Below are 23,545 nucleotides of genomic sequence, written 5' to 3' on the forward strand. Positions count from 1 at the left end.
TGAGAGAGAGAGAGAGAGAGAGAGAGTGTGTGTGAGAGAGAGAGAGAGACAGAGCAGGGGGAGAGATAGAGGGGGGAAGAGATGGAACAGGGGGTGAGGAGGAGAGAGATAGAAGGTGGGTGAGAGAGAGCAAGCAAGTGTGAGAAAGACAGGGAGAGAGAGAAAGACGGGGCCAGGGACAGAGGGAGAGAGACAGAGAAAGATGGGGGGAGAGAGAGAAAGATTGGGGGGCGGGGGTGGGGAGAGAGAGGGAGACAGACAGAGTGGGGGAGGGGGAGGGGTGTGGGGATAAATCATGGGTGAGTTATCAAGGCCGAGCTATGGGGATTCTGTAACTACGGTCGAGAGAAGCCAGTCCCTCCCTCCCTCCCTCCCTCCCCGGCAGACATTAGGGTCAGGTTTCCAGGATCCAGACACCGGCACTTTGGGGCGATCGTGGGGAGACACCAGACTCGAAGCTCGGTGATGGGGGGGCGGGGGGTGAGGGAGAGAAGGAATGGGGACAGGGGCACGCACCCACCCACCCACACACACCTCCACAACGGGGAGAGGGGCAGGCAGAACCAGGCAGTCATCACAGCTCACTCAACTCATCCAAAGCCCGTCAGAGAACAGAGCAAGGGCTGAGTGGCCTCCTGTCCCTGTGTCCCAGGCTGGAGGAGGAGGAGGAGGGGCTGAGTGGCCTCCTGTCCCTGTGTCCCAGGCTGGAGGAGGAGCAGGGGCTGAGTGGCCTCCTGTCCCTGTGTCCCAGGCTGGAGGAAGAGGAGGGGCTGAGTGGCCTCCTGTCCCTATGTCCCAGGCTGGAGGAGGAGGAGGGGGCTGAGTGGCCTCCTGTCCCTGTGTCCCAGGCTGGAGGAGGAGGAGGGGCTGAGTGGCCTCCTGTCCCTGTGTCCCAGGCTGGAGGAGGAGGAGGGGCTGAGTGGCCTCCTGTCCCTGTGTCCCAGGCTGGAGGAGGAGGGGCTGAGTGGCCTCCTGTCCCTGTGTCCCAGGCTGGAGGAGGAGGAGGGGCTGAGTGGCCTCCTGTCCCTGCGTCCCAGGCTGGAGGAGGAGGAGGGGCTGAGTGGCCTCCTGTCCCTGTGTCCCAGGCTGAAGGAGGAGGGGCTGAGTGGCCTCCTGTCCCTGTGTCCCAGGCTGGAGGAGGAGGGGCCGAATGGCTTCACTGGGATCCTCCCTGACAGACTTCTCCGTCAGTGTCTCCCCTCCCACAGGCAGCAAGGAGGGAGATGCTCACTCTCCCCTCACCCATAACCCACGGGGAGACGCAGCCAAGAGAAACCAGTGAGGGTCTGCAGCCGAGAGGGTCCTCTCTCTCACACGGCCCCCCACACACGGGCTCCCACACACACGCGCCCACACACGGCCCCCCACACACGGGCTCTCCCACACACGGCCCCCCACACACGGCCTCTCCCACACACGGCCTCTCCCACACACGGCCTCTCCCACACACGGCCTCTCCCACACACGGCCTCTCCCACACACGGCCTCCCACACACGGCCTCTCCCACACACGGCCTCTCCCACACACGGCCTCTCCCACACACGGCCCCCCACACACGGCCTCTCCCACACACGGCCTCTCCCACACACGGCCACCCACACACGGCCTCTCCCACACACGGCCTCCCACACACGGCCTCCCACACACGGCCTCTCCCACACACGGCCTCTCCCACACACGGCCTCTCCCACACACGGCCTCTCCCACACACGGCCCCCCACACACGGCCTCTCCCACACACGGCCCCCCACACAAGGCCCCTCCCACACGGCCCCCCACACATGGCCTCCCACACACGGGCTCCCACACATGGCCTCCCACACACGGGCTCCCACACACGGCCCCTCCCACACACGGCCCCTCCCACACACGGCCCCTCCCACACACGGCCCCTCCCACACACGGCCCCTCCCACACACGGCCTCTCCCACACACGGCCTCTCCCACACATGGCCCCCCACACACAGCCTCTCCCACACACGGCCTCTCCCACACACGGCCTCTCCCACACACGGCCCCCCCCACACACGGCCTCTCCCACACACGGCCTCTCCCACACACGGCCTCTCCCACACACGGCCTCCCACACACGGCCTCTCCCACACACGGCCACCCACACACGGCCTCTCCCACACACGGCCTCCCACACACGGCCTCCCACACACGGCCTCTCCCACACACGGCCTCTCCCACACACGGCCTCTCCCACACACGGCCTCTCCCACACACGGCCCCCCACACACGGCCTCTCCCACACACGGCCCCCCCACACAAGGCCCCTCCCACACGGCCCCCCACACATGGCCTCCCACACACGGGCTCCCACACACGGGCTCCCACACACGGCCCCCCACACACGGCCCCCCACACACGGCCTCCCACACACGGCCCCCCACACACGGCCCCTCCCACACACGGCCCCTCCCACACACGGCCCCTCCCACACACGGCCCCTCCCACACACGGCCTCTCCCACACACGGCCTCTCCCACACACGGCCCCCCCACACAGCCTCTCCCACACACAGCCTCTCCCACACACGGCCTCTCCCACACACGGCCTCTCCCACACACGGCCTCTCCCACACACGGCCTCTCCCACACACGGCCTCTCCCACACACGGCCTCTCCCACACACGGCCCCCCACACACGGCCTCTCCCACACACGGCCTCCCACACACGGCCTCTCCCACACACGGCCACCCACACACGGCCTCTCCCACACACGGCCTCCCACACACGGCCTCTCCCACACACGGCCTCTCCCACACACGGCCCCCACACACGGCCTCTCCCACACACGGCCCCCCACACAAGGCCCCTCCCACACGGCCCCCCACACATGGCCTCCCACACACGGGCTCCCACACACGGGCTCCCACACACGGCCCCCACACACGGCCCCCCACACACGGCCTCCCACACACGGCCCCCACACACGGCCCCTCCCACACACGGCCCCTCCCACACACGGCCTCCCACACACGGCCTCTCCCACACACGGCCTCTCCCACACATGGCCCCCCACACACAGCCTCTCCCACACACGGCCCCTCCCACACACGGCCCCTCCCACACACGGCCTCTCCCACACACGGCCTCTCCCACACATGGCCCCCCACACACAGCCTCTCCCACACACAGCCTCTCCCACACACGGCCTCTCCCACACACGGCCTCTCCCACACACGGCCTCTCCCACACACGGCCCCCCACACAAGGCCCCTCCCACACGGCCCCCCACACATGGCCTCCCACACACGGGCTCCCACACACGGGCTCCCACACACGGCCCCCCACACACGGCCCCCACACACGGCCTCCCACACACGGCCCCCCACACACGGCCTCCCATACACGGCCCCCCACACACGGGCTCCCACACACGGGCTCCCACACACGGCCCCCCACACACGGGGGAGCGACAGTGATGTCTTGTGGGTTACAGGAGCAACTGAAGATGATATGGTGGAGGCATATCAATCGAAACGGCCCAGGCAGCGTGCTGAATGGGTGTGGGAGGCCGTGTGTGGGAGAGGCCGTGTGTGGGGGGCCGTGTGTGGGAGGCCGTGTGTGGGAGAGGCCGTGTGTGGGAGAGGCCGTGTGTGGGAGAGGCCGTGTGTGGGAGAGGCCGTGTGTGGGAGAGGCCGTGTGTGGGGGGCCGTGTGTGGGAGGCCGTGTGTGGGAGAGGCCGTGTGTGGGAGAGGCCGTGTGTGGGAGAGGCCGTGTGTGGGAGAGGCCGTGTGTGGGGGGCCGTGTGTGGGGGGCCGTGTGAGAGGCCGTGTGTGGGAGCCCGTGTGTGGGAGGCCGTGTGTGGGAGAGGCCGTGTGTGGGGGGGCCGTGTGTGGGTGGCCGTGTGTGGGAGGCCGTGTGTGGGTGGCCGTGTGTGGGGGGCCGTGTGTGGGTGGCCGTGTGTGGGTGGCCGTGTGTGGGTGGCCGTGTGTGTGAGAGGCCGTGTGTGGCAGACCGTGTGTGGGAGGCCGTGTGTGGGAGGCAGTGTGTGAGAGGCCGTGTGTAGGAGCCCGTGTGTGGGAGCCCGTGTGTGGGAGCCCGTGTGTGGGAGAGGCCGTGTGTGGGGGGGCCGTGTGTGGGTGGCCGTGTGTGGGAGGCCGTGTGTGGGGGGCCGTGTGTGGGGGGCCGTGTGTGGGGGGCCGTGTGTGGGGGGCCGTGTGTGGGGGGGCCGTGTGTGTGAGAGGCCGTGTGTGGGAGGCCGTGTGTGGGAGGCCGTGTGTGGGAGGCCGTGTGTGGGTGGCCGTGTGTGGGAGGCCGTGTGTGTGAGAGGCCGTGTGTGGCAGACCGTGTGTGGGTGGCCGTGTGTGGGAGAGGCTGTGTGTGGGAGGCCGTGTGTGGGTGGCCGTGTGTGTGGGTGGCCGTGTCCGGGAGACCGTGTGTGGGTGGCCGTGTGTGGGAGGCCGTGTGTGGGAGACCCCATGTATGAGTCTCTGTGTGAGAGAGTGTGTGCGCGTCAGACTGTGTATCTGTGTGAGTGCGTGTGTGAGTCCATGTGCCTGTTTGTGAGTCCATGTGTCCATGCGTGTGTATCCGTGTTTGTGTGTGAGATTGTATGTGTGTGTGTGATGTGTCTGTTTCTGCGTGTGTGTGCACCTGTGTATATTTGTGCACGTCTGTGTCTGTGTATTTGTGTGTGTGTGCCTGTGTATGTGTCTGTGTGTGTGTGTCCCTGTGTATGTGTGTCTGTGTATGTGTGTGTGCCTGTGTATCTGTGTGTGTGCCTGTGTATGTGCGCCTGAGTGTGCATGTGTGTGTCTGTGTATGTGTATGCGTGTCTGTGTGTGTTTGTCTGTGTATAAGTGTCTCTGTTTGTGTCTGTGTATGTGTCCGTGTGTCTGTGTATGTGTTTGTGTGTGCCTGTGTATGTGTGTCTGTATGTGTGCGTGTGTACCTGTGTGTCTGCATATGTGTGTCTGCTTTTGTGTGTGTCTGTGTGAGTATGTGCCTATGTCTGTGTGCACGTGTGCCTGTGTGCGCTTGTATGTGTATCTGAGTACGTGTGCGCGCGCATGTGCGTGTGTCAGTCGGCGTGTGTGTGTGTGTGCCTGTGTCGGTGTATGTGTGCGTGTGCCTGTGTGTGAATGCCTGTGAAAGTGTGTAAGTATGTGTGCGTGCACGTGTGTCTGTGTATGTGTGTCTGTGTGCGTGTCTATGTACATGTGTCTGTGTCAGTCTGTGTGTGTCGGCGTTTGTCCGCCCGCGCGTGTGCCTGTGTGTGCCTGTGTGTGTGTGCCTGAGGAAGTGTGTGTGTCAGTCTGTGTGTGTGTGTGTGTGTCTCTGTATGTATGTGCCTGTGTATGTGTGCGCCTGTGTCTGCGTATGTGTGCGTGTGTGTCTGTGTATGTGTGTACGTGTCTGTGGATGTGTGCGTGTGCCTGTGTGTGTGTATGCCTGTGGAAGTGTGTAAGAGTGTGTGTGTGTCAGTCTGTGTGTGTGTGTGTGTCGGTGTGTGGGTCTGTATCTGTGTATGTGTGCGTGTGACTGTGTGCGCGCCTGTGGAAGTGTGTGGGAACGTGTGCGTGTCTGTGTGTGTCTGTGTGTGCGTGCGTGTCTGTGTATGTGTGTGCGCGCGTGTCTGTGTATGTGTCTGTGTGAGTGTGTCTGTGTAAGTGTGTGTCTGTGTGTGTCTGTGTATGTGTGTCTGTGTGCACGTGTGCCAATGTGTGCCTGTATGTGTGTCTTTGTGCGTGTATCTGTGTATGTGTGTGTGTGTCAGTGTGTGTGTGCGCATACGTGTGTCAGTCTGCGTATGTGTTGGCGTGTGTCCGTCTGTGTATGTTGTGTGCATCTGTGTATGTGTGCCTGTGTAAGTGTGTAAGTTTGTGTGTCTGTGTGTGTGTCAGCGTGTGCGTGTCTGTGTAAGTGTGTGTGCGCGTCTGTGTGTGTGTGCCTGTGGAAGAGTGTGTGTGCGCGTCTGTGTGTGTGTGTGTCTGTGTGCCTATTCTGTGTGTGTGCCTGTGGAAGTGTGTAAGTGTGTGTGGGTGTCTGTGTATGTGTGTCTGGGTATGTGTGTGTGTGTGTGTGTGTGTGTGTGTGTACGTCTGTGTGTGCGTGTCTGTGTATGTCAGTGTGTGTGTGTGTGTCTGTGTATGTGTCGGTGTATGTATGTGCGTGTGTGTGCCCCTGTATATGTGTGTGCCTGTGTGCATGTGTGTCTGTGTATGTGTGTGTGTTGGTGTGTTTGTGTGCCTGAGTGTGCCTGTGTGTGTGTATGTGTGTAAGAGTGTGTGTGTGTATGTGTGTGTGTCGTTGTGTTTGTGTGCCTGAGTGTGCCTGTGTGTGTGTATGTGTGTAAGTGTGTGTGTCGGTGTGTGTGTGTGAGTGTGTGTGTCAGTGAGTGTGTGTGTGTAAGTGTGTGTGTGTGTGTAAGTGTGTGTGTGTGTGTGTGTGTGGGGTTCAGCCTAGCCCCAAGGTGTCCTTGCTGCAGGTGTATTTGGGGGTTCTGCTGGTGTAGGATTGGTCGCATTTCCCCGTGACTCTCACACCCACACACCCCCCCACCCACACCGACACACTAACCCTGGGGTCAGTGAGGTGAGGTACCTGTGGTTGCGGAGAGGGTCCCAGTCTCAGACATGCTGCGTTCCCGTTGCTCCTTACACCTGACAGAGCCGGCTCCTGCCATCGCTGCTTTCACATCACAGCTGGACTTCTTCCGGTCCTTATTACACCACTTCCAGTCAGGGTGGGCCTTAAAGTGAGCCTCCTTCACCTGCAAACAGGTCAGCCGTGGGCACACTGCCAACCAGGCAACCCAGCCAGCACCAACCCCAGCCCCACACCCCCCGAGCTGGGCAGGCAGGCGGACATCACCCCCCCACCCCACCACCCACACACACACAACCTCACCCTCACCCTCACACACCCACAACCTTACCCTCACACAGACACACACACACACCCACCCACAACCTCACCCACCCCCACACACACACACACACACACACACACCCCACACACCCACCCACAACCTCACCCTCACACCTCACCCTCACACACACACACACCCACACACACACACCCACACACACAACCTCACCCTCACACACACACACACAACCTCACCCTCACCCTCAGACACACACACACCCACAACCTCACCCTCACACACCCACACACACACTCACACACACACAACCTTACCCTCACATACACACACCCACAACCTCACCCTCACAGACACACACATCCACACACAACCTCACCCTCACATACACACACCCACAACCTCACCCTCACAGACACACACACACCCACAACCTTACCCTCACATACACACACCCACAACCTCACCCTCACAGACACACACACATCCACACACAACCTCACCCTCACATACACACCCACAACCTCACCCTCTCAGCCACCCACCTCACCCTCACACATACACAGTCACACACACACACAGTCTCACACACACTCACAATTTCACACACATAGACACACACACTCTCACACACACCCCCATATTCTCACACACCCACACCCACTCACCCATACACACCCACCCACATAGACACGCACCCGTACACACTCACCCATACATACCCACCCACATACACACCCACTCACTCTCACACCCACACAAACTCACTCTCACACCCACACTCAGACACACACTCACACACATTCTCACCAATACACACACACAGACACACACACTCACTCACACTCTCACACAGACACACACACACTCACAGACACACATTCACACTTACACACACAAGACACTCTCACAGACACACACACACTCTCACACCCACACTCTCACTCACACACTCTTCACAGACACACACTCTCACACAGTCTCACACACACTCACTCACAGTCACACACACACACTCACTCACAGTCACACACACACACACTCACTCACAGTCACACACACAAACACACACTTTCACACAAACACACCCACTCTCACTTTCTCACACACTCACTCTCATACAAACACACTCACTTTCACACACACACACTCAGGGACACACACTCACAGGGACACACACTCTCTCACTCTCACACACACTCATATTCTTTCACACACACACGCACTCAGGGACACACACTCACAGGGACACACACTCTCTCACTCTCACACACACTCATATACTTTCACACACACACGCACTCACAGGGACACACACACACACTCACTCTCACACGCACTCACAGGCCTCCTGCTGTCCCTGTATACCAGCCCCGAGGGGCTGAATGGCCCTCCTGCTGTATACCAGCCCCGAGGGGCTGAATGGCCTCGTGCTGTACACCAGACCCCGAGGGGCTGAATGGCCTCGTGCTGTATACCAGCCCCGAGTGGCTGAATGGCCTCATGCTGTATACCAGCCCCGAGAGGCTGAATGGCCTCCTGCTGTATACCAGCCCAGACGGGCTGAATGGCCTCCCTGCTGTACACCAGCCCCGAGGGGCTGAATGGCCTCCCTGCTGTCCCTGAGGCTGAGTGCGCTCCTACCTGGAAAGCCAGGTCGTGGTATTTCTGCTTCTCCTTCTGCCCCAGGGCATACCACCACTCTCCCAGGATCTTGCTGACGGTGCGGTTATCCTGGTTGGGGTGTCGCTGGTGCACCAGGGCCCGGTGACGCTTACTAAAGATCATGAAGGCGTTCATGGGCCGTCGGATGTGGTCCTTTTCACGCTGCGGGGTGGGGGAGGTCAGAGAGAGACAGAGAGACAGAGAGAGAGAGAGAGAGAGAGGGGGCAAAGTCTAAGACAAAAGGCCAGCACACACACACACCGTCGAGGCCTAGGCTTCCTTCCACCTCGGTGCTCGGTTACCAACGCTGACCAACCGTCAATCCGGCCGGCTGCCTTGCGCTGGTACAACACCCTCCCAGGCCTGGGGCCTAGACCACAGAATATTAGGTTCCATCCAGTGTGGAAACAGGCCAACACCTACCCTCCCAACGGGAACCCAACTGGACCCATTTCCCCAACACTATTACTATGCTCATCCACCCTAACCTGTACATCCCTGGGCACTATGGGACAATTTAGCATGGCCAATCCACCCTAACCTACACATCCCTGGGCACTATGGGACAATTTAGCATGGCCAATCCACCCTAACCTGCACATCCCTGGGCACTATGGGACACTTTAGCATGGACAATCCACCCTAACCTGCACATCCCGGACACTATGGGACACTTTAGCATGGCCAATCCACCATAACCTGCACATCCCAGACACTATGGGACACTTTAGCATGGCCAATCCACCCTAACCTGCACATCCCTGGGCACTATGGGACACTTTAGCATGGCCAATCCACCCTAACCTGCACATCCCAGACACTATGGGACACTTTAGCATGGCCAATCCACCCTAACCTGCACATCCCAGACACTATGGGACACTTTAGCATGGCCAATCCACCCTAACCTGCACATCCCTGGGCACTATGGGACACTTTAGCATGGCCAATCCACCCTAACCTGCACATCCCTGGGCACTATGGGACAATTTAGCATGGCCAATCCACCCTAACCTGCACATCCCTGGGCACTATGGGACAATTTAGCATGGCCAATCCACCCTAACCTGCACATCCCAGACACTATGGGACACTTTAGCATGGCCAATCCACCCTAACCTGCACATCCCTGGGCACTATGGGACACTTTAGCATGGCCAATCCACCCTAACCTGCACATCCCTGGGCACTATGGGACAATTTAGCATGGCCAATCCACTCTAACCTACACATCCCTGGGCACTATGGGACAATATAGCATGGCCAATCCACCCTAACCTGCACATCCCTGGGCACTATGGGACACTTTAGCATGGCCAATCCACCCTAACCTGCACATCCCTGGACACTATGGGACAATTTAGCATGGCCAATCCACCTTAACCTACACATCCCTGGACACTATGGGACAATTTAGCATGGCCAATCCACCATAACCTGCACATCGCTGGGCACTACGGGACAATTTAGCATGGCCAATCCACCCTAACCTGCACATCCCTGGACACTATGGGACAATTTAGCATGGCCAATCCACCCTAACCTGCACATCCCTGGGCACTATGGGACAATTTAGCACGGCCAATCCACCCTAACCTACACATCCCTGGGCACTATGGGACAATTTAGCATGGCCAATCCACCCTAACCTGCACATCCCTGGGCACTATGGGACAATTTAGCATGGCCAATCCACCATAACCTACCCATCCCTGGGCACTATGGGACAATTTAGCATGGCCAATCCACCCTAACCTACACATCCCTGGGCACTATGGGACAATTTAGCACGGCCAATCCACCATAACCTACACATCCCTGGGCACTATGGGACAATTTAGCATGGCCAATCCACCCGAACCTGCACATCCCTGGGCACTATGGGACAATTTAGCATGGCCAATCCACCGTAACCTACACATCCCTGGGCACTGTGGGACAATTTAGCATGGCCAATCCACCATAACCTACACATCCCTGGGCACTATGGGACAATTTAGCATGGCCAATCCACCCTAACCTGCACATCCCTGGGCACTATGGGACAATTTAGCATGGCCAATCCACCATAACCTACACATCCCTGGGCACTGTGGGACAATTTAGCATGGCCAATCCACCATAACCTACACATCCCTGGGCACTGTGGGACAATTTAGCATGGCCAATCCACCCTAACCTGCACATCCCTGGGCACTATGGGACAATTTAGCATGGCCAATCCACCCTAACCGAACGGCGTGTTTTCACGTTGTTCTGGGAACCCATCGAGAACATGACGACATGAGCACCGAGCGCCAAGCACCATGAGGTCGCTCGGTCTCCCAGACTGCCCAGACCATGGCCTCCCCTGTTGCTCACCATCCCCCCTCAGCTCCCCCTCCCCCCTCCCCCGTCCCCTCGGCCTACCTTGTGTGGACTCCGGCCATCTTTCTCAGAGGAGGAGTCCCGCTCCTTGGGCAGTGCGCTGAGAGACTTGGTCCTTCGCTTTTCAGGTGGGACACAGACCGTCTCCACTCCAGTGGTTAGCAGGAAGCTGCAGGTGGGCAGAGCGATCCTGTCAGCACAGACACAGCCCCACGGGGGGGGGGGCGGGGGGGTGGGGAGATAGAGGGGAGAGAGGAGGGCGAGAGAGGAGGGTGGAGAGAGGCGGGGAGAGAGGAGGGGGAGAGAGGAGGGGGAGAGAGAGGGGGAGAGAGAGAGAGAGGGGGAGGGGAGAGAGGAGGGGGAGAGAGAGGGAGGGGCAGAGAGAGGGAGGGGGAGAGAGAGGGAGGGGGAGAGAGAGAGAGAGGGAGGGGGAGAGAGAGAAAGAGGGAGGGGGTGAGAGAGAAGAGAGAGAGAGAGGGAGGGGAGAGAGAGATGGTTGGGGGGGGAGAGAGAGAGGGGGAGAGAGAGGGGAAGGGGAGAGAGGGAAGGGGAGAGAGAGAGAGAGAGAGAGAGAGGGAGGGAGGGGAGAGAGAGATGGTTGGGGGGGGAGAGAGAGGGAAGGGGGAGAGAGAGGGGAAGGGGAGAGAGGGAAGGGGGAGAGAGAGAAGAGAGAGAGAGGGAGGGAGGGGAGAGAGAGAGATGGTTGGGGGGAGAGAGAGAAGGGGGAGAGACAGGGAAGAGGAGAGTGAGGGAAGGTTGAGAGAGAGGAGGGGGAGAGAGAGAAGAGGGGGAGAGAGAGAGAAGGGGACATAGGGAGGGGGAGACAGGGAGAGGGGAAGAGAGAAAGCTGCAGGCAGTTGGAGGAATCCTATTAGCACCTGCACAGTCCCAGGGGGGAGGGATGGGAGGGGGGAAGAGCGGAAGGGGGAGTGGGGGAGAGAGAGAGAGAGAGAGAGCGGAGGGTGAGAGAGAGAGAGGAGGGTGAGAGAGAGAGAGAGAGAGGAAGAGGGAATTAGGGAGGGAGGGGGGGAGAGAGAGAGAGAGAGAGGAAGGTGAGAGATGGGGAGTGGGAGTGAGAGGAAGGGGGAGTTAGAGGAAGGGGGGAGAGAGGGGGAGGGAGAGGAAGGGGGAGAGAGAGGGAGAGAGAGAGAGAGTGGGAGGAGGAGGGGGGGGAGAGAGAGGGAGGGGGAGAGAGGGGGAGACAGAGAGAGAGAAAGAGAGAGAGACAGAGAGCGAGAGAGAGCGAGAGGAGCCGGCTGCTGTCGATTCTGAGCCAGCCTGTTTGTTTGCAGGGGTATGGATGCCCCCCTGACCGTGCTGTCAGGGGGACACTGAGAACCTCCCAGGAAGGCCGTGTGGGCTGAGGGTGGTCTCCAGGGAGGAGGATCAGAAAGGACTGCACCTCACTGGCACTGACAGTGAGTTTCTGGCTGGGGTTTGAGACCACTGTGGTATGACCAGCAGCTCACCTGAGGGCTTCAACAAGAATGAACTCCATTTGTAGAGCACCTTGCGTACTGAGTGCCCAGAAGTCAGAGAGGCCGTGTGTGAGGTCGAGCCCTGGAAGGCTCTGACGTGAGCTGACCTGAAAGCTGGCCCTGAAAGCGTCTCAACGCTGTGAGCCCTCAGGATGGGGAGCACTCCGGCCTTTGACGGAGTCACCCCTCCCCACCCCCCAACTCCCCATTCCCTGGGAGAGCCTCCCTGCTGCTGTGCACTCTGCCCTTGGGAAGCTGGGGCCTGAGACCTCCTGCCGTGGAAGGTGCACACCCGGCAGTTGGCTCTCACTGGGCTGGGTACGTACGCTTCGTCGGGCTCGCTCTCCGTCTCACTGTCCAGTCTCTGGTCCGGGAGGCCCTGCAGCTCATCGTCGGGGGCCATCTTGCCAGTCTCGCTGGCGCTCTGAGGGGGGCTGTCGGGCTCTTCGTGAGCGTCAGGGTCCGGGCAGACTTCCACCGGGCTGTGCACTCCCTGTGCAGACTGCAGAGGCTCTGGCAACACAGAGAGAGAGAGAGAGAGAGAGAGAGAGCGAGGTTAAAGACAGGTGGCAGAAGGAGCAAAACGGAGACAGAGTGAGAGAGTGAGAAAAACATCTGGGATAAAAGAGAGAGCGAGAGAGAGAGAGAGATCAGCTGGGTACCACAGAGCTTGGAGTCGGAGATTAAAAGCAAAACAACAGAGAGGAGGGGAAAGCAACAGAATGGAGAGAGAGAGAGAGTGAAAGCGAGAGACAGAGCGAGAGCGAGAGAAACAGACAGAGAGACAGAGACGGGGAGGGAGAGTGAGAGCAAGAGAGACAGAATGTGAGTGAGAGAGAGAGAGAGAGAGGGAGAGGTGAGGGAGAGACAGAGTGTGAGTGAGTGAGAGAGAGAGCGAGAATGAAAGACCACGAGAAACCAGAAGAGGCCTAGATAGAAAGAGGGAGAAAGAGAAAGACAAAGAAAAAGAGAGAGGGAGAGAAACAAGACAGAGAGAGAGAGAGAGAGAGACATACAGCAAACAAAAAAATGCCAGAACAACTGAGACTAGGACATGGATAAGGAATAGATGGGAGGGAGGGAGAGAGACAAAATAACTGGGAGAGTGAGCAAGAGAGTGCACCGGAGTAAACGTGAGACTCAAAGTACGATGTGAGGGAGCGATAGGGAGGGAGATGTGAGGGAGAGAGACAGGGAGGGAGATGTGAGGGAGAGAGAGGGAGGGAGATGTGAGGGAGAGAGAGGGAGGGAGATGTGAGGGAGAGACTGGGAGGGAGATGTGAGGGAGAGACAGGGAGGGAGATGTGAGGGAGAGAGACAGGGAGGGAGATGTGAGGGAGAGACAGGGAGGGAGATGTGAGGGAGAGACAGGGAGGGAGATATGAGGGAGAGAGATACGGAGGGAGATGTGAGGGAGAGAGACAGGGAGGGAGATGTGAGGGAGCGATAGGGAGGGAGATGTGAGGGAGAGAGACAGGGAGGGAGATGTGAGGGAGCGATAGGGAGGGAGATATGAGGGAGAGAGATACGGAGGGAGATGTGAGGGAGAGACAGGGAGGGAGATGTGAGGGAGAGACAGGGAGGGAGATGTGAGGGAGAGAGAGGGAGGGAGATGTGAGGGAGAGAGACAGGGAGGGAGATGTGAGGGAGAGAGACAGGGAGGGAGATGTGAGGGAGCGATAGGGAGGGAGATATGAGGGAGAGAGATACGGAGGGAGATGTGAGGGAGAGACAGGGAGGGAGATGTGAGGGAGAGACAGGGAGGGAGATGTGAGGGAGAGACAGGGAGGGAGATGTGAGGGAGAGAGACAGGGAGGGAGATGTGAGGGAGAGAGAGGGAGGGAGATATGAGGGAGAGAGATACGGAGGGAGATGTGAGGGAGAGACAGGGAGGGAGATGTGAGGGAGAGACAGGGAGGGAGATGTGAGGGAGAGACAGGGAGGGAGATGTGAGGGAGAGAGACAGGGAGGGAGATGTGAGGGAGCGATAGGGAGGGAGATATGAGGGAGAGAGATACGGAGGGAGATGTGAGGGAGAGACAGGGAGGGAGATGTGAGGGAGAGACAGGGAGGGAGATGTGAGGGAGAGAGACAGGGAGGGAGATGTGAGGGAGAGAGAGGGAGGGAGATGTGAGGGAGAGACAGGGAGGGAGATGTGAGGGAGAGAGACAGGGAGGGAGATGTGAGGGAGAGACAGGGAGGGAGATGTGAGGGAGACATTTGACATGGCCTGGGAATGTAGGAACAGATTCCCCTCCACGTACCTTTGACCTGATTGGACGCTCCTGCTGGACATGTGGGTTGCTCAGCCTCAGTTGGTTGGATGGAAGAGTCCGGCTGGCTGGGAGTGAGGAAAGGAACCAGGGAGTGCCAGGGAAAGACAGGAACGGAGCGCGGCTCCACATTGGTCCAGACTGTCAAGAGAAAAGGAACCATCAGTGTATTCCTGAACGAAGGAGTGACCACGCAGACAGCGAGCAGGAATGGCAGAGCGTTCTCTCCCAGGACAGGGCTGACACAGACCTGGGGGCAACGGGAACTCTCAGGACTTACCGCATCCTGAAAATGGCACTAAAACAAAACATCCACTGCCTGGGCCAGGGCCAACCTGGGTCAGAAAAAAGGCAACTGGTCCGCATTCAACACACCCTTACTGTCACACTCACACACTCCGCATTCAACACACCTTTACTGTCACACTCACACACTCCGCATTCAACACACCCTTACTGTCACACTCACACACTCCGCATTCAACACACCTTTACTGTCACACTCACACACTCCGCATTCAACACACCCTTACTGTCACACTCACACACTCCGCATTCAACACACCTTTACTGTCACACTCACACACTCCGCATTCAACACACCTTTACTGTCACACTCACACACTCCGCATTCAACACACCTTTACTGTCACACTCACACACTCCACATTCAACACACCCTTACTATCACACTCACACACTCCGCATTCAACACACCTTTACTGTCACACTCACACACTCCGCATTCAACACACCCTTACTGTCACACTCACACACTCCGCATTCAACACACCTTTACTGTCACACTCACACACTCCGCATTCAACACACCTTTACTGTCACACTCACACACTCCGCATTCAACACACCTTTACTGTCACACTCACACACTCCGCATTCAACACACCTTTACTGTCACACTCACACACTCCGCATTCAACACACCTTTACTGTCACACTCACACACTCCGCATTCAACACACCTTTACTGTCACATTCACACACTCCGCATTCAACACACCTTTACTGTCACACTCACACACTCCGTATCCAACCCCACTTTACTGTCACACTCACACACTCCGCATTCAACACACCTTTACTGTCACACTCACACACTCCGCATCCAACCCCCCTTTACTGACACATTCACACACTCCGCATTCAACACACCTTTACTGTCACATTCACACACTCCGTATCCAACCCCCCTTTACTGTCACACTCACACACTCCACATTCAACACACCTTTACTGTCACATTCACACACTCCGCATCCAACACACCTTTCCTGTCACACTCACACACTCCCTATCCAACGCACCAGTACTGTACCGCAGTGTTATACAGTGACAGACCTGTCCCCACCAGTACTGTACCCCAGTGTTATACAGTGACAGACCTGTCCCCACCAGTACTGTACCCCAGTGTTATACAGTGACAGACCTGTCGCAACCAGTACTGTACCCCAGTGTTACACAGTGACAGACCTGTCCCGACCAGTACTGTACCGCAGTGTTATACAGTGACAGAACTGTCCGCACCAGTACTGTACCCCAGTGTTATACAGTGACAGACCTGTCCGCACCAGTACTGTACCCCAGTGTTACACAGTGACAGACCTGTCCGCACCAGTACTGTACCCCAGTGTTATACAGTGACAGACCTGTCCCCACCAGTACTGTACCCCAGTGTTACACAGGGACAGACCTGTCCGCACCAGTACTGTACCTCAGTGTTATACAGTGACAGACCTGTCCGCACCAGTACTGTACCCCAGTGTTATACAGGGACAGACCTGTCCCCACCAGTACTGTACCCCAGTGTTATACAGTGACAGACCTGTCCGCACCAGTACTGTACCCCAGTGTTATACAGTGACAGACCTGTCCCCACCAGTACTGCACCCCAGTGTTATACAGGGACAGACCTGTCCCCACCAGTACTGTACCACAGTGTTATACAGTGACAGACCTGTCCCCACCAGTACTGTACCCCAGTGTTATACAGGGACAGACCTGTCCCCACCAGTACTGTACCCCAGTGTTATACAGGGACAGACCTGTCCGCACCAGTACTGTACCCCAGTGTTACACAGTGACAGACCTGTCCCCACCAGTACTGTACCTCAGTGTTATACAGGGACAGACCTGTCCCCACCAGTACTGTACCCCAGTGTTATACAGTGACAGACCTGACCCCACCAGTTCTGTACCACAGTGTTATACAGTGACAGACCTGTCCCCACCAGTACTGTACCCCAGTGTTACACAGTGACAGACCTGTCACCACCAGTACTGTACCGCAGTGTTGTACAGTGACAGACCTGTCCCCACCAGTACTGTACCTCAGTGTTACACAGTGACAGACCTGTCCCCACCAGTACTGTACCCCAGTGTTATACAGTGACAGACCTGTCCACACCAGTACTGTACCTCAGTGTTACACAGGGACAGACCTGTCCCCACCAGTACTGTACCCCAGTGTTATACAGTGACAGACCTGTCCCCACCAGTACTGTACCCCAGTGTTATACAGGGACAGACCTGTCCCCACCAGTACTGTACCCAAGTGTTACACAGTGACAGACCTGTCCCCACCAGTACTGTACCCCAGTGTTACACAGTGACAGACCTGTCCCCACCAGTACTGTACCCCAGTGTTATATAGTGACAGACCTGTCCCCACCAGTACTGTACCTCAGTGTTACACAGTGACAGACCTGTCCACAACAGTACTGTACCACAGTGTTATACAGTGACAGACCTGTCCCCACCAGTACTGTACCCCAGTGTTACGCAGTGACAGACCTGTCCCCACCAGTACTGTACCCCAGTGTTACACAGTGACAGACCTGTCCCCACCAGTACTGTACCCCAGTGTTACACAGTGACAGACCTGACCCCACCAGTACTGTACCGCAGTGTTATACAGTGACAGACCTGTCCCCACCAGTACTGTACCCCAGTGTTACACAGTGACAGACCTGTCCCCACCAGTACGGTACCCCAGTGTTATACAGTGACAGACCTATCCTCACCAGTACTGTACCCCAGTGTTATGCAGTGACAGACCTGACCCCACCAGTCCTGTAGCCCAGTGTTACACAGGGACAGACATGTCCCCACCAGTACTGTACCCCAGTGTTATACAGTGACAGACCTGACTCCACCAGTACTGTACCCCAATGTTACACAGTGACAGACCTGTCCCCACCAGTACTGTACCCCAGTGTTACACAGTGACAGACCTGTCCCCACCAGAAATGTACCCCAGTGTTACACAGTTACAGACCTTTCCCCACCAGTACTATACCCCAGTGTTACACAGTGACAGACCTGTCCCCACCAGTACTGTACCCCAGTGTTACACAGTGACAGACCTGTCCCCACCAGTACTGTACCCCAGTGTTATGCAGTGACAGACCTGTCCCCACCACTACTGTACCCCAGTGTTACACAGTGACAGACCTGTCCACAACAGTACTGTACCCCAGTGTTATACAGTGACAGACCTGTCCCCACCAGTACTGCACCCCAGTGTTACATAGTGACAGACCTGTCCCCACCAGTATTGTACCTCAGTATTACACAGGGACAGACCTGTCCCCACCAGTACTGTACCCAGTGTTACACAGTGACAGACCTGTCCCCACCAGTACTGTACCCCAGTGTTACACAGGGACAGACCTGTCCCCACCAGGACTGTACCCCTGTGATACACAGTGACAGACCTGTCGCCACCAGTACTGTACCCAGTGTTATACAGTGACAGACCTGTCCCCACCAGTACTGTACCCCAGTGTTACACAGTGGCAGACCTATCCCCACCAGTACTCTACCCCAGTGTTATACAGTGACAGACCTGTCCCCACCAGTACTGTAACCCAGTGTTACACCGTGACAGTCCTGTATCCCCAGTGTTACACAGTGACAGATCCTGTACCCCAGTGTTACGCAGTGACAGACCCTGTACCCCTGTATTACACAGTGACAGATCCTGTACCCCAGTGTTACACAGTGACAGTCCTGTACCCCAGTGTTACACAGAGACAGACCCTGTACCCCAGTGTTACACAGTGACAGTCCTGTACCCCAGTGTTACAGTGACAGACCTATACCCCAGTGTTACACCGTGACAGACCTGTACCCCAGTGTTACACAGTGACAGTCCGGTACCCCAGTGTTACACAGAGACAGAACTGTACCCCAGGGTTACACCGTGACAGACCTGTACCCCAGTGTTACACAGTGACAGACCTCTCCCCACCAGTACTGTACCCCAGGGTTACACAGTGACAGACCTGACCCCAACCTGTACTGTACCCCAGTGTTACACAGGGACAGACCTGTCCCCACCAGTGCTATACCCCAGTGTTACACAGTTACAGACCTTTCCCCACCAGTACTGCACCCCAGTGTTACACAGTGACAGAACTGACCCCACCAGTACTGTACCCCAGTATTGTATAGAGACAGAACTGTCCCCACCAGTGTTGTATCCTAGTGTTATACAGTGACAGACCTGTCCCCACCAGTACTGTACCACAGTGTTATACAGTGACAGACCTGTCCCCACCAGTACTGTACCTCAGTGTTATACAGTGACAGACCTGTCCCCACCAGTACTGTACCCCAGTGTCACACAGTGACAGACCTGTCCCCACCAGTATTGTTCCTCAGTGTTATACAGGGACAGACCTGTCCCCACCAGTACTGTACCCCAGTGTTATACAGGGACAGACCTGTCCCCACCAGTACCATACCCCAATATTGCACAGTGATAGACCTGTCCCCACCAGTATTGTACCCCAGTGTTACACAGTGACAGACCTGTCCCCACCAGTACTGTACCCCAGTGTTACACAGGGACAGACTTGACCCCACCAGTACTGTACCCCAGTGTTACACAGTGACAGACTTGTCCCCACCAGTACTGTACCCGTGTTATACACTGACAGACCTGTCCCCACCAGTACTGTACCACAGTGTTATACAGTGACAGACCTGTCCCCACCAGTACTGTACGCCAGTGTTATACAGGGACAGACCTGTCCCCACCAGTACCATACCCCAATATTGCACAGTGATAGACCTGTCCCCACCAGTACTGTACCCCAGTGTTACACAGTGACAGACCTGACCCCACCAGTACTGTACCCCAGTGTTACACAGTGACAGACTTGTCCCCACCAGTACTGTACCCCAGTGTTATACAGAGACAGACTTGTCCCCACCAGTACTGTACCCCAGTGTTATACACTGACAGACCTGTCCCCACCAGTACTGTACCCCAGTGTTATACAGTGACAGACCTGTCCGCACCAGTACTGTACCCGAGTGTTCCACAGTGACAGACCTGTCCCCAGCAGTACTGTACCCCAGTGTTATACAGTGACAGACCAGTCCTCACCAGTACTGTACCCGAGTGTTACACAGTGACAGACCTGTCCCCACCAGTACTGTACCCCAGTGTTATACAGTGACAGACCTATCCCCACCAGTACTGTACCCCAGTGTTATTCAGGGACAGACCTGTCCCCACCAGTTCTGTACCCCAGTGTTATACAGTGACAGACCTGTCCACACCAGTACTGTACCCAGTGTTATACCGTGACAGACCAGACCCCACCAGTACTGTACCCCAGTGTTACACAGTGACAGACCTGTCCCCACCAGTACTGTACCTCAGTGTTATACAGTGACAGACCTGTCCCCACCAAGACTGTACCCCAGTGGTATACAGTGACAGTCCTGTACCCCAGTGTTACACAGTTACAGACCTGTCCCCACAAGTACTGTACCCCAGTGTTACACAGGGACAGACCTGTCCCCACCAGTACTGTACCCCAGTGTTACACAGTGACAGACCTGTCCCCATCAGTTCTGTACCCCAGTGTTACACAGTGACAGACCTGTCCCCAACAGTACTGTACCCCAGTGTTACACAGTGACAGACTTGTCCCCACCAGTACTGTACCCCAGTGTTACACAGTGACAGACGTCTCCCGACCAGTACTGTACCCCAGTGTTACACAGTGATAGACCTGACCCCAACCTGTACTGTACCCCAGTTTAACACAGGGACAGACCTGTCCGCACCAGTACTGTACCCCAGTGTTATGCAGTGACAGACCTGTCCCCACCAGTACTGTACCCCAGTGTTACACAGTGATAGACCTGACCCCAACCTGTACTGTACCCCAGTTTAACACAGGGACAGACCTGTCCGCACCAGTACTGTACCCCAGTGTTATGCAGTGACAGACCTGTCCCCACCAGTACTGAACCCCAGTGTTACACAGAGACAGACCCTGTACCCCAGTGTTACACTGTGACAGACCCTGTACCCCAATGTTATACAATGACAGACCTGTCCCCACCAGTACTGTACCCCAGTGTTGCACAGTGACAGACCTGTCCTCACCAGTACTGTACCCCAGTGTTACACAGTAACAGACCTGTCCCCACCAGTACTGTACCCCAGTGTTACACAGTGACTGACCTGTCCCCACCAGTACTGTACCTCAGTGTTATACAGTGCCAGACCTGTCCCCACCAGTACTGTACCCCAGTGTTATACAGTGACAGACCTGTCCCCACCAATACTGTAATTCAGTGTTATACAGTGACAGACCTGCTCCCACCAGTACTGTACCCCAAAGTTATACAGTGACAGACCTGTCCCCACCAGTACTGTACCCCAGTGTTACACAGTGACAGACCTGTCCCCACCAGTACTGTACCCCAGTTTTACACCATGACAGTCCTGCACCTCAGTATTAAACAGTGACAGACCTGTCCCCACCAGTACTGTACCCCAGTGTTATGGGACAGACCTGTCCCCACCAGTACTGTACCCCAGTGTTATACCGTGACAGACCTGTCCCCACCAGTACTGTACCTCAGTGTTATACAGTGACAGACCTGTCCGCACCAGTACTGTACCTCAGTGTTATACAGTGACAGACCTGTCCGCACCAGTACTGTACCCCAGTGTTACACAGTGACAGACCTGTCCACACCAGTACTGTGCCCCAGTGTTATACCGTGACAGACCTGTCCCCACCAAGACTGTACCCCAGTGTTACACAGTGACAGACCTGTCCCCACCAGTACTGTCCCCCAGTATTACACAGGGACAGACATGTCCCCACCAGTACTGTACCCCAGTGTTACACAGTGACAAAGCTGTCCCCACCAGTACTGTACCCCAGTGTTACACAGTGACAGACCTGTCCCCACCAGTACTGTCCCCCAGTATTAGACAAGGACAGACATGTCCCCACCAGTACTGTACCCCAGTGTTACACAGTGAGAAAGCTGTCCCCACCAGTACTGTACCCCAGTGTTACACAGTGACAGACCTGTCCCCAACAGTACTGTACCCCAGTGTTGCACAGTGACAGACCTGTACCCCAGTGTTACACAGTGACAGTCCTGTACCCCAGAGTTACGCAGTGACAGACCCTGTACCCCCGTATTACACAGTGACAGACCCTGTACCCCAGTGTTACACAGAGACAGACCCTGTACCCCAGTTTTACACTGTGACAGACCCTGTACCCCAGTGTTATACAGTGACAGACCAGTCCCCACCAGTACTGTACCCCAGTGTTACACAGTAACAGACCTGTCCTCACCAGTACTGTACCCCAGTGTTACACAGTGACTGACCTGTCCCCATCAGTACTGTACCTCAGTGTTATACAGTGACTGACCTGTCCCCACCAGTACTGTACCCCAGTGTTATACAGTGACAGACCTATCCCCACCAGTACTGTACATCAGTGTTATACAGTGACAGACCTGTCCCCACCAGTACTGTACCTCAGGGTTATACAGTGCCAGACCTGTCCCCACCAGTACTGTACCCCAGTGTTATACAGTGACAGACCTGTCCCCACCAGTACTGTACATCAGTGTTATACATTGACAGACCTGCTCCCACCAGTACTGTACCCCGGTGTTACACAGTGACAGACTTGTCCCCACCAGTATTGTTCCTCAGTGTTATACAGTGACAGACATGTCCCCACCAGTACTGTACCCCAGTGTTATACAGTGACAGACCAGTCCTCACCAGGACTGTACCCCAGTGTTACACAGTGACAGACATGTCCCCACCAGTACTGTACCCCAGTGTTATACAGTGACAGTCCTCTACCCCAGTGTTACACAGTTACAGACCTGTCCCCACCAGCACTGTACCCCAGTGTTACACAGTGACAGATCTGTCCCCACCAGTACTGTACCCCAGTGTTACACAGTGACAGACCTGTCCCCACCAGTACTGTACCCCAGTGTTACACAGTGACAAAGCTGTCCCCACCAGTACTGTACCCCAGTGTTACACAGTAACAGACCTGTCCCCACCAGCACTGTACCCCAGTGTTATAAAGTGTCAGACCTGTCCCTATGAGTACTGCACCTCAGTGTTATACAGTGACAGACCTGTCCCCACCAGTACTGTACCTCAGTGTTATACAGGGACACACCTGTCCCCACCAGTACTGTACCCCAGTGTTATACAGTGACAGACCTGTCACCACCAGTACTGTACCCCAGTGTTACAGTGACAGACCTGTCCCAACCAGTACTGTACCCCAGTGTTACACAGTGACAGACCTGTCCCCACCAGTATTTTCCCCCAGTGTTATACTGGGACAGACCTGTCCCCACCAGTACCATACCCCAATATTGCACAGTGATAGACCTGTCCCCACCAGTATTGTTCCTCAGTGTTATACAGTGACAGACCTGTCCCTACCAGTACTGTACCCCAGTGTTATACAGTGACAGACCTGTCCCCACCAGTACTGTACCCCAGTGTTACACAGTGACACACTTGTCCCCACCAGTACTGTACCCCAGTGTTATACAGTGACACACTTGTCCCCACCAGTACTGTACCCCAGTGATA

The 23,545-nt window shown here is 56.6% G+C and overlaps 1 protein-coding gene across 1 annotated transcript in view; it reads right to left on the bottom strand.

Moving 5' to 3' along the window:
- LOC132808787 (protein capicua homolog) overlaps positions 1-23,545 on the bottom strand; it is a 201,759-nt gene that overhangs the window by 39,956 nt on the left and 138,258 nt on the right. Inside the window, exons 3-8 of the mRNA XM_060822237.1 lie at positions 14,614-14,763; positions 12,676-12,862; positions 10,914-11,040; positions 8,484-8,666; positions 6,557-6,725; positions 3,448-3,455 (exon numbers count right to left, since the gene is read on the bottom strand). Coding sequence (XP_060678220.1) covers positions 3,448-3,455; positions 6,557-6,725; positions 8,484-8,666; positions 10,914-11,040; positions 12,676-12,862; positions 14,614-14,763 — 824 coding nt within the window. The remainder of the gene's footprint in view (positions 1-3,447; positions 3,456-6,556; positions 6,726-8,483; positions 8,667-10,913; positions 11,041-12,675; positions 12,863-14,613; positions 14,764-23,545) is intronic.

This window comes from Hemiscyllium ocellatum (genome assembly GCF_020745735.1).
Source record: "Hemiscyllium ocellatum isolate sHemOce1 chromosome 38 unlocalized genomic scaffold, sHemOce1.pat.X.cur. SUPER_38_unloc_6, whole genome shotgun sequence".
Taxonomy (NCBI): domain Eukaryota; kingdom Metazoa; phylum Chordata; class Chondrichthyes; order Orectolobiformes; family Hemiscylliidae; genus Hemiscyllium; species Hemiscyllium ocellatum.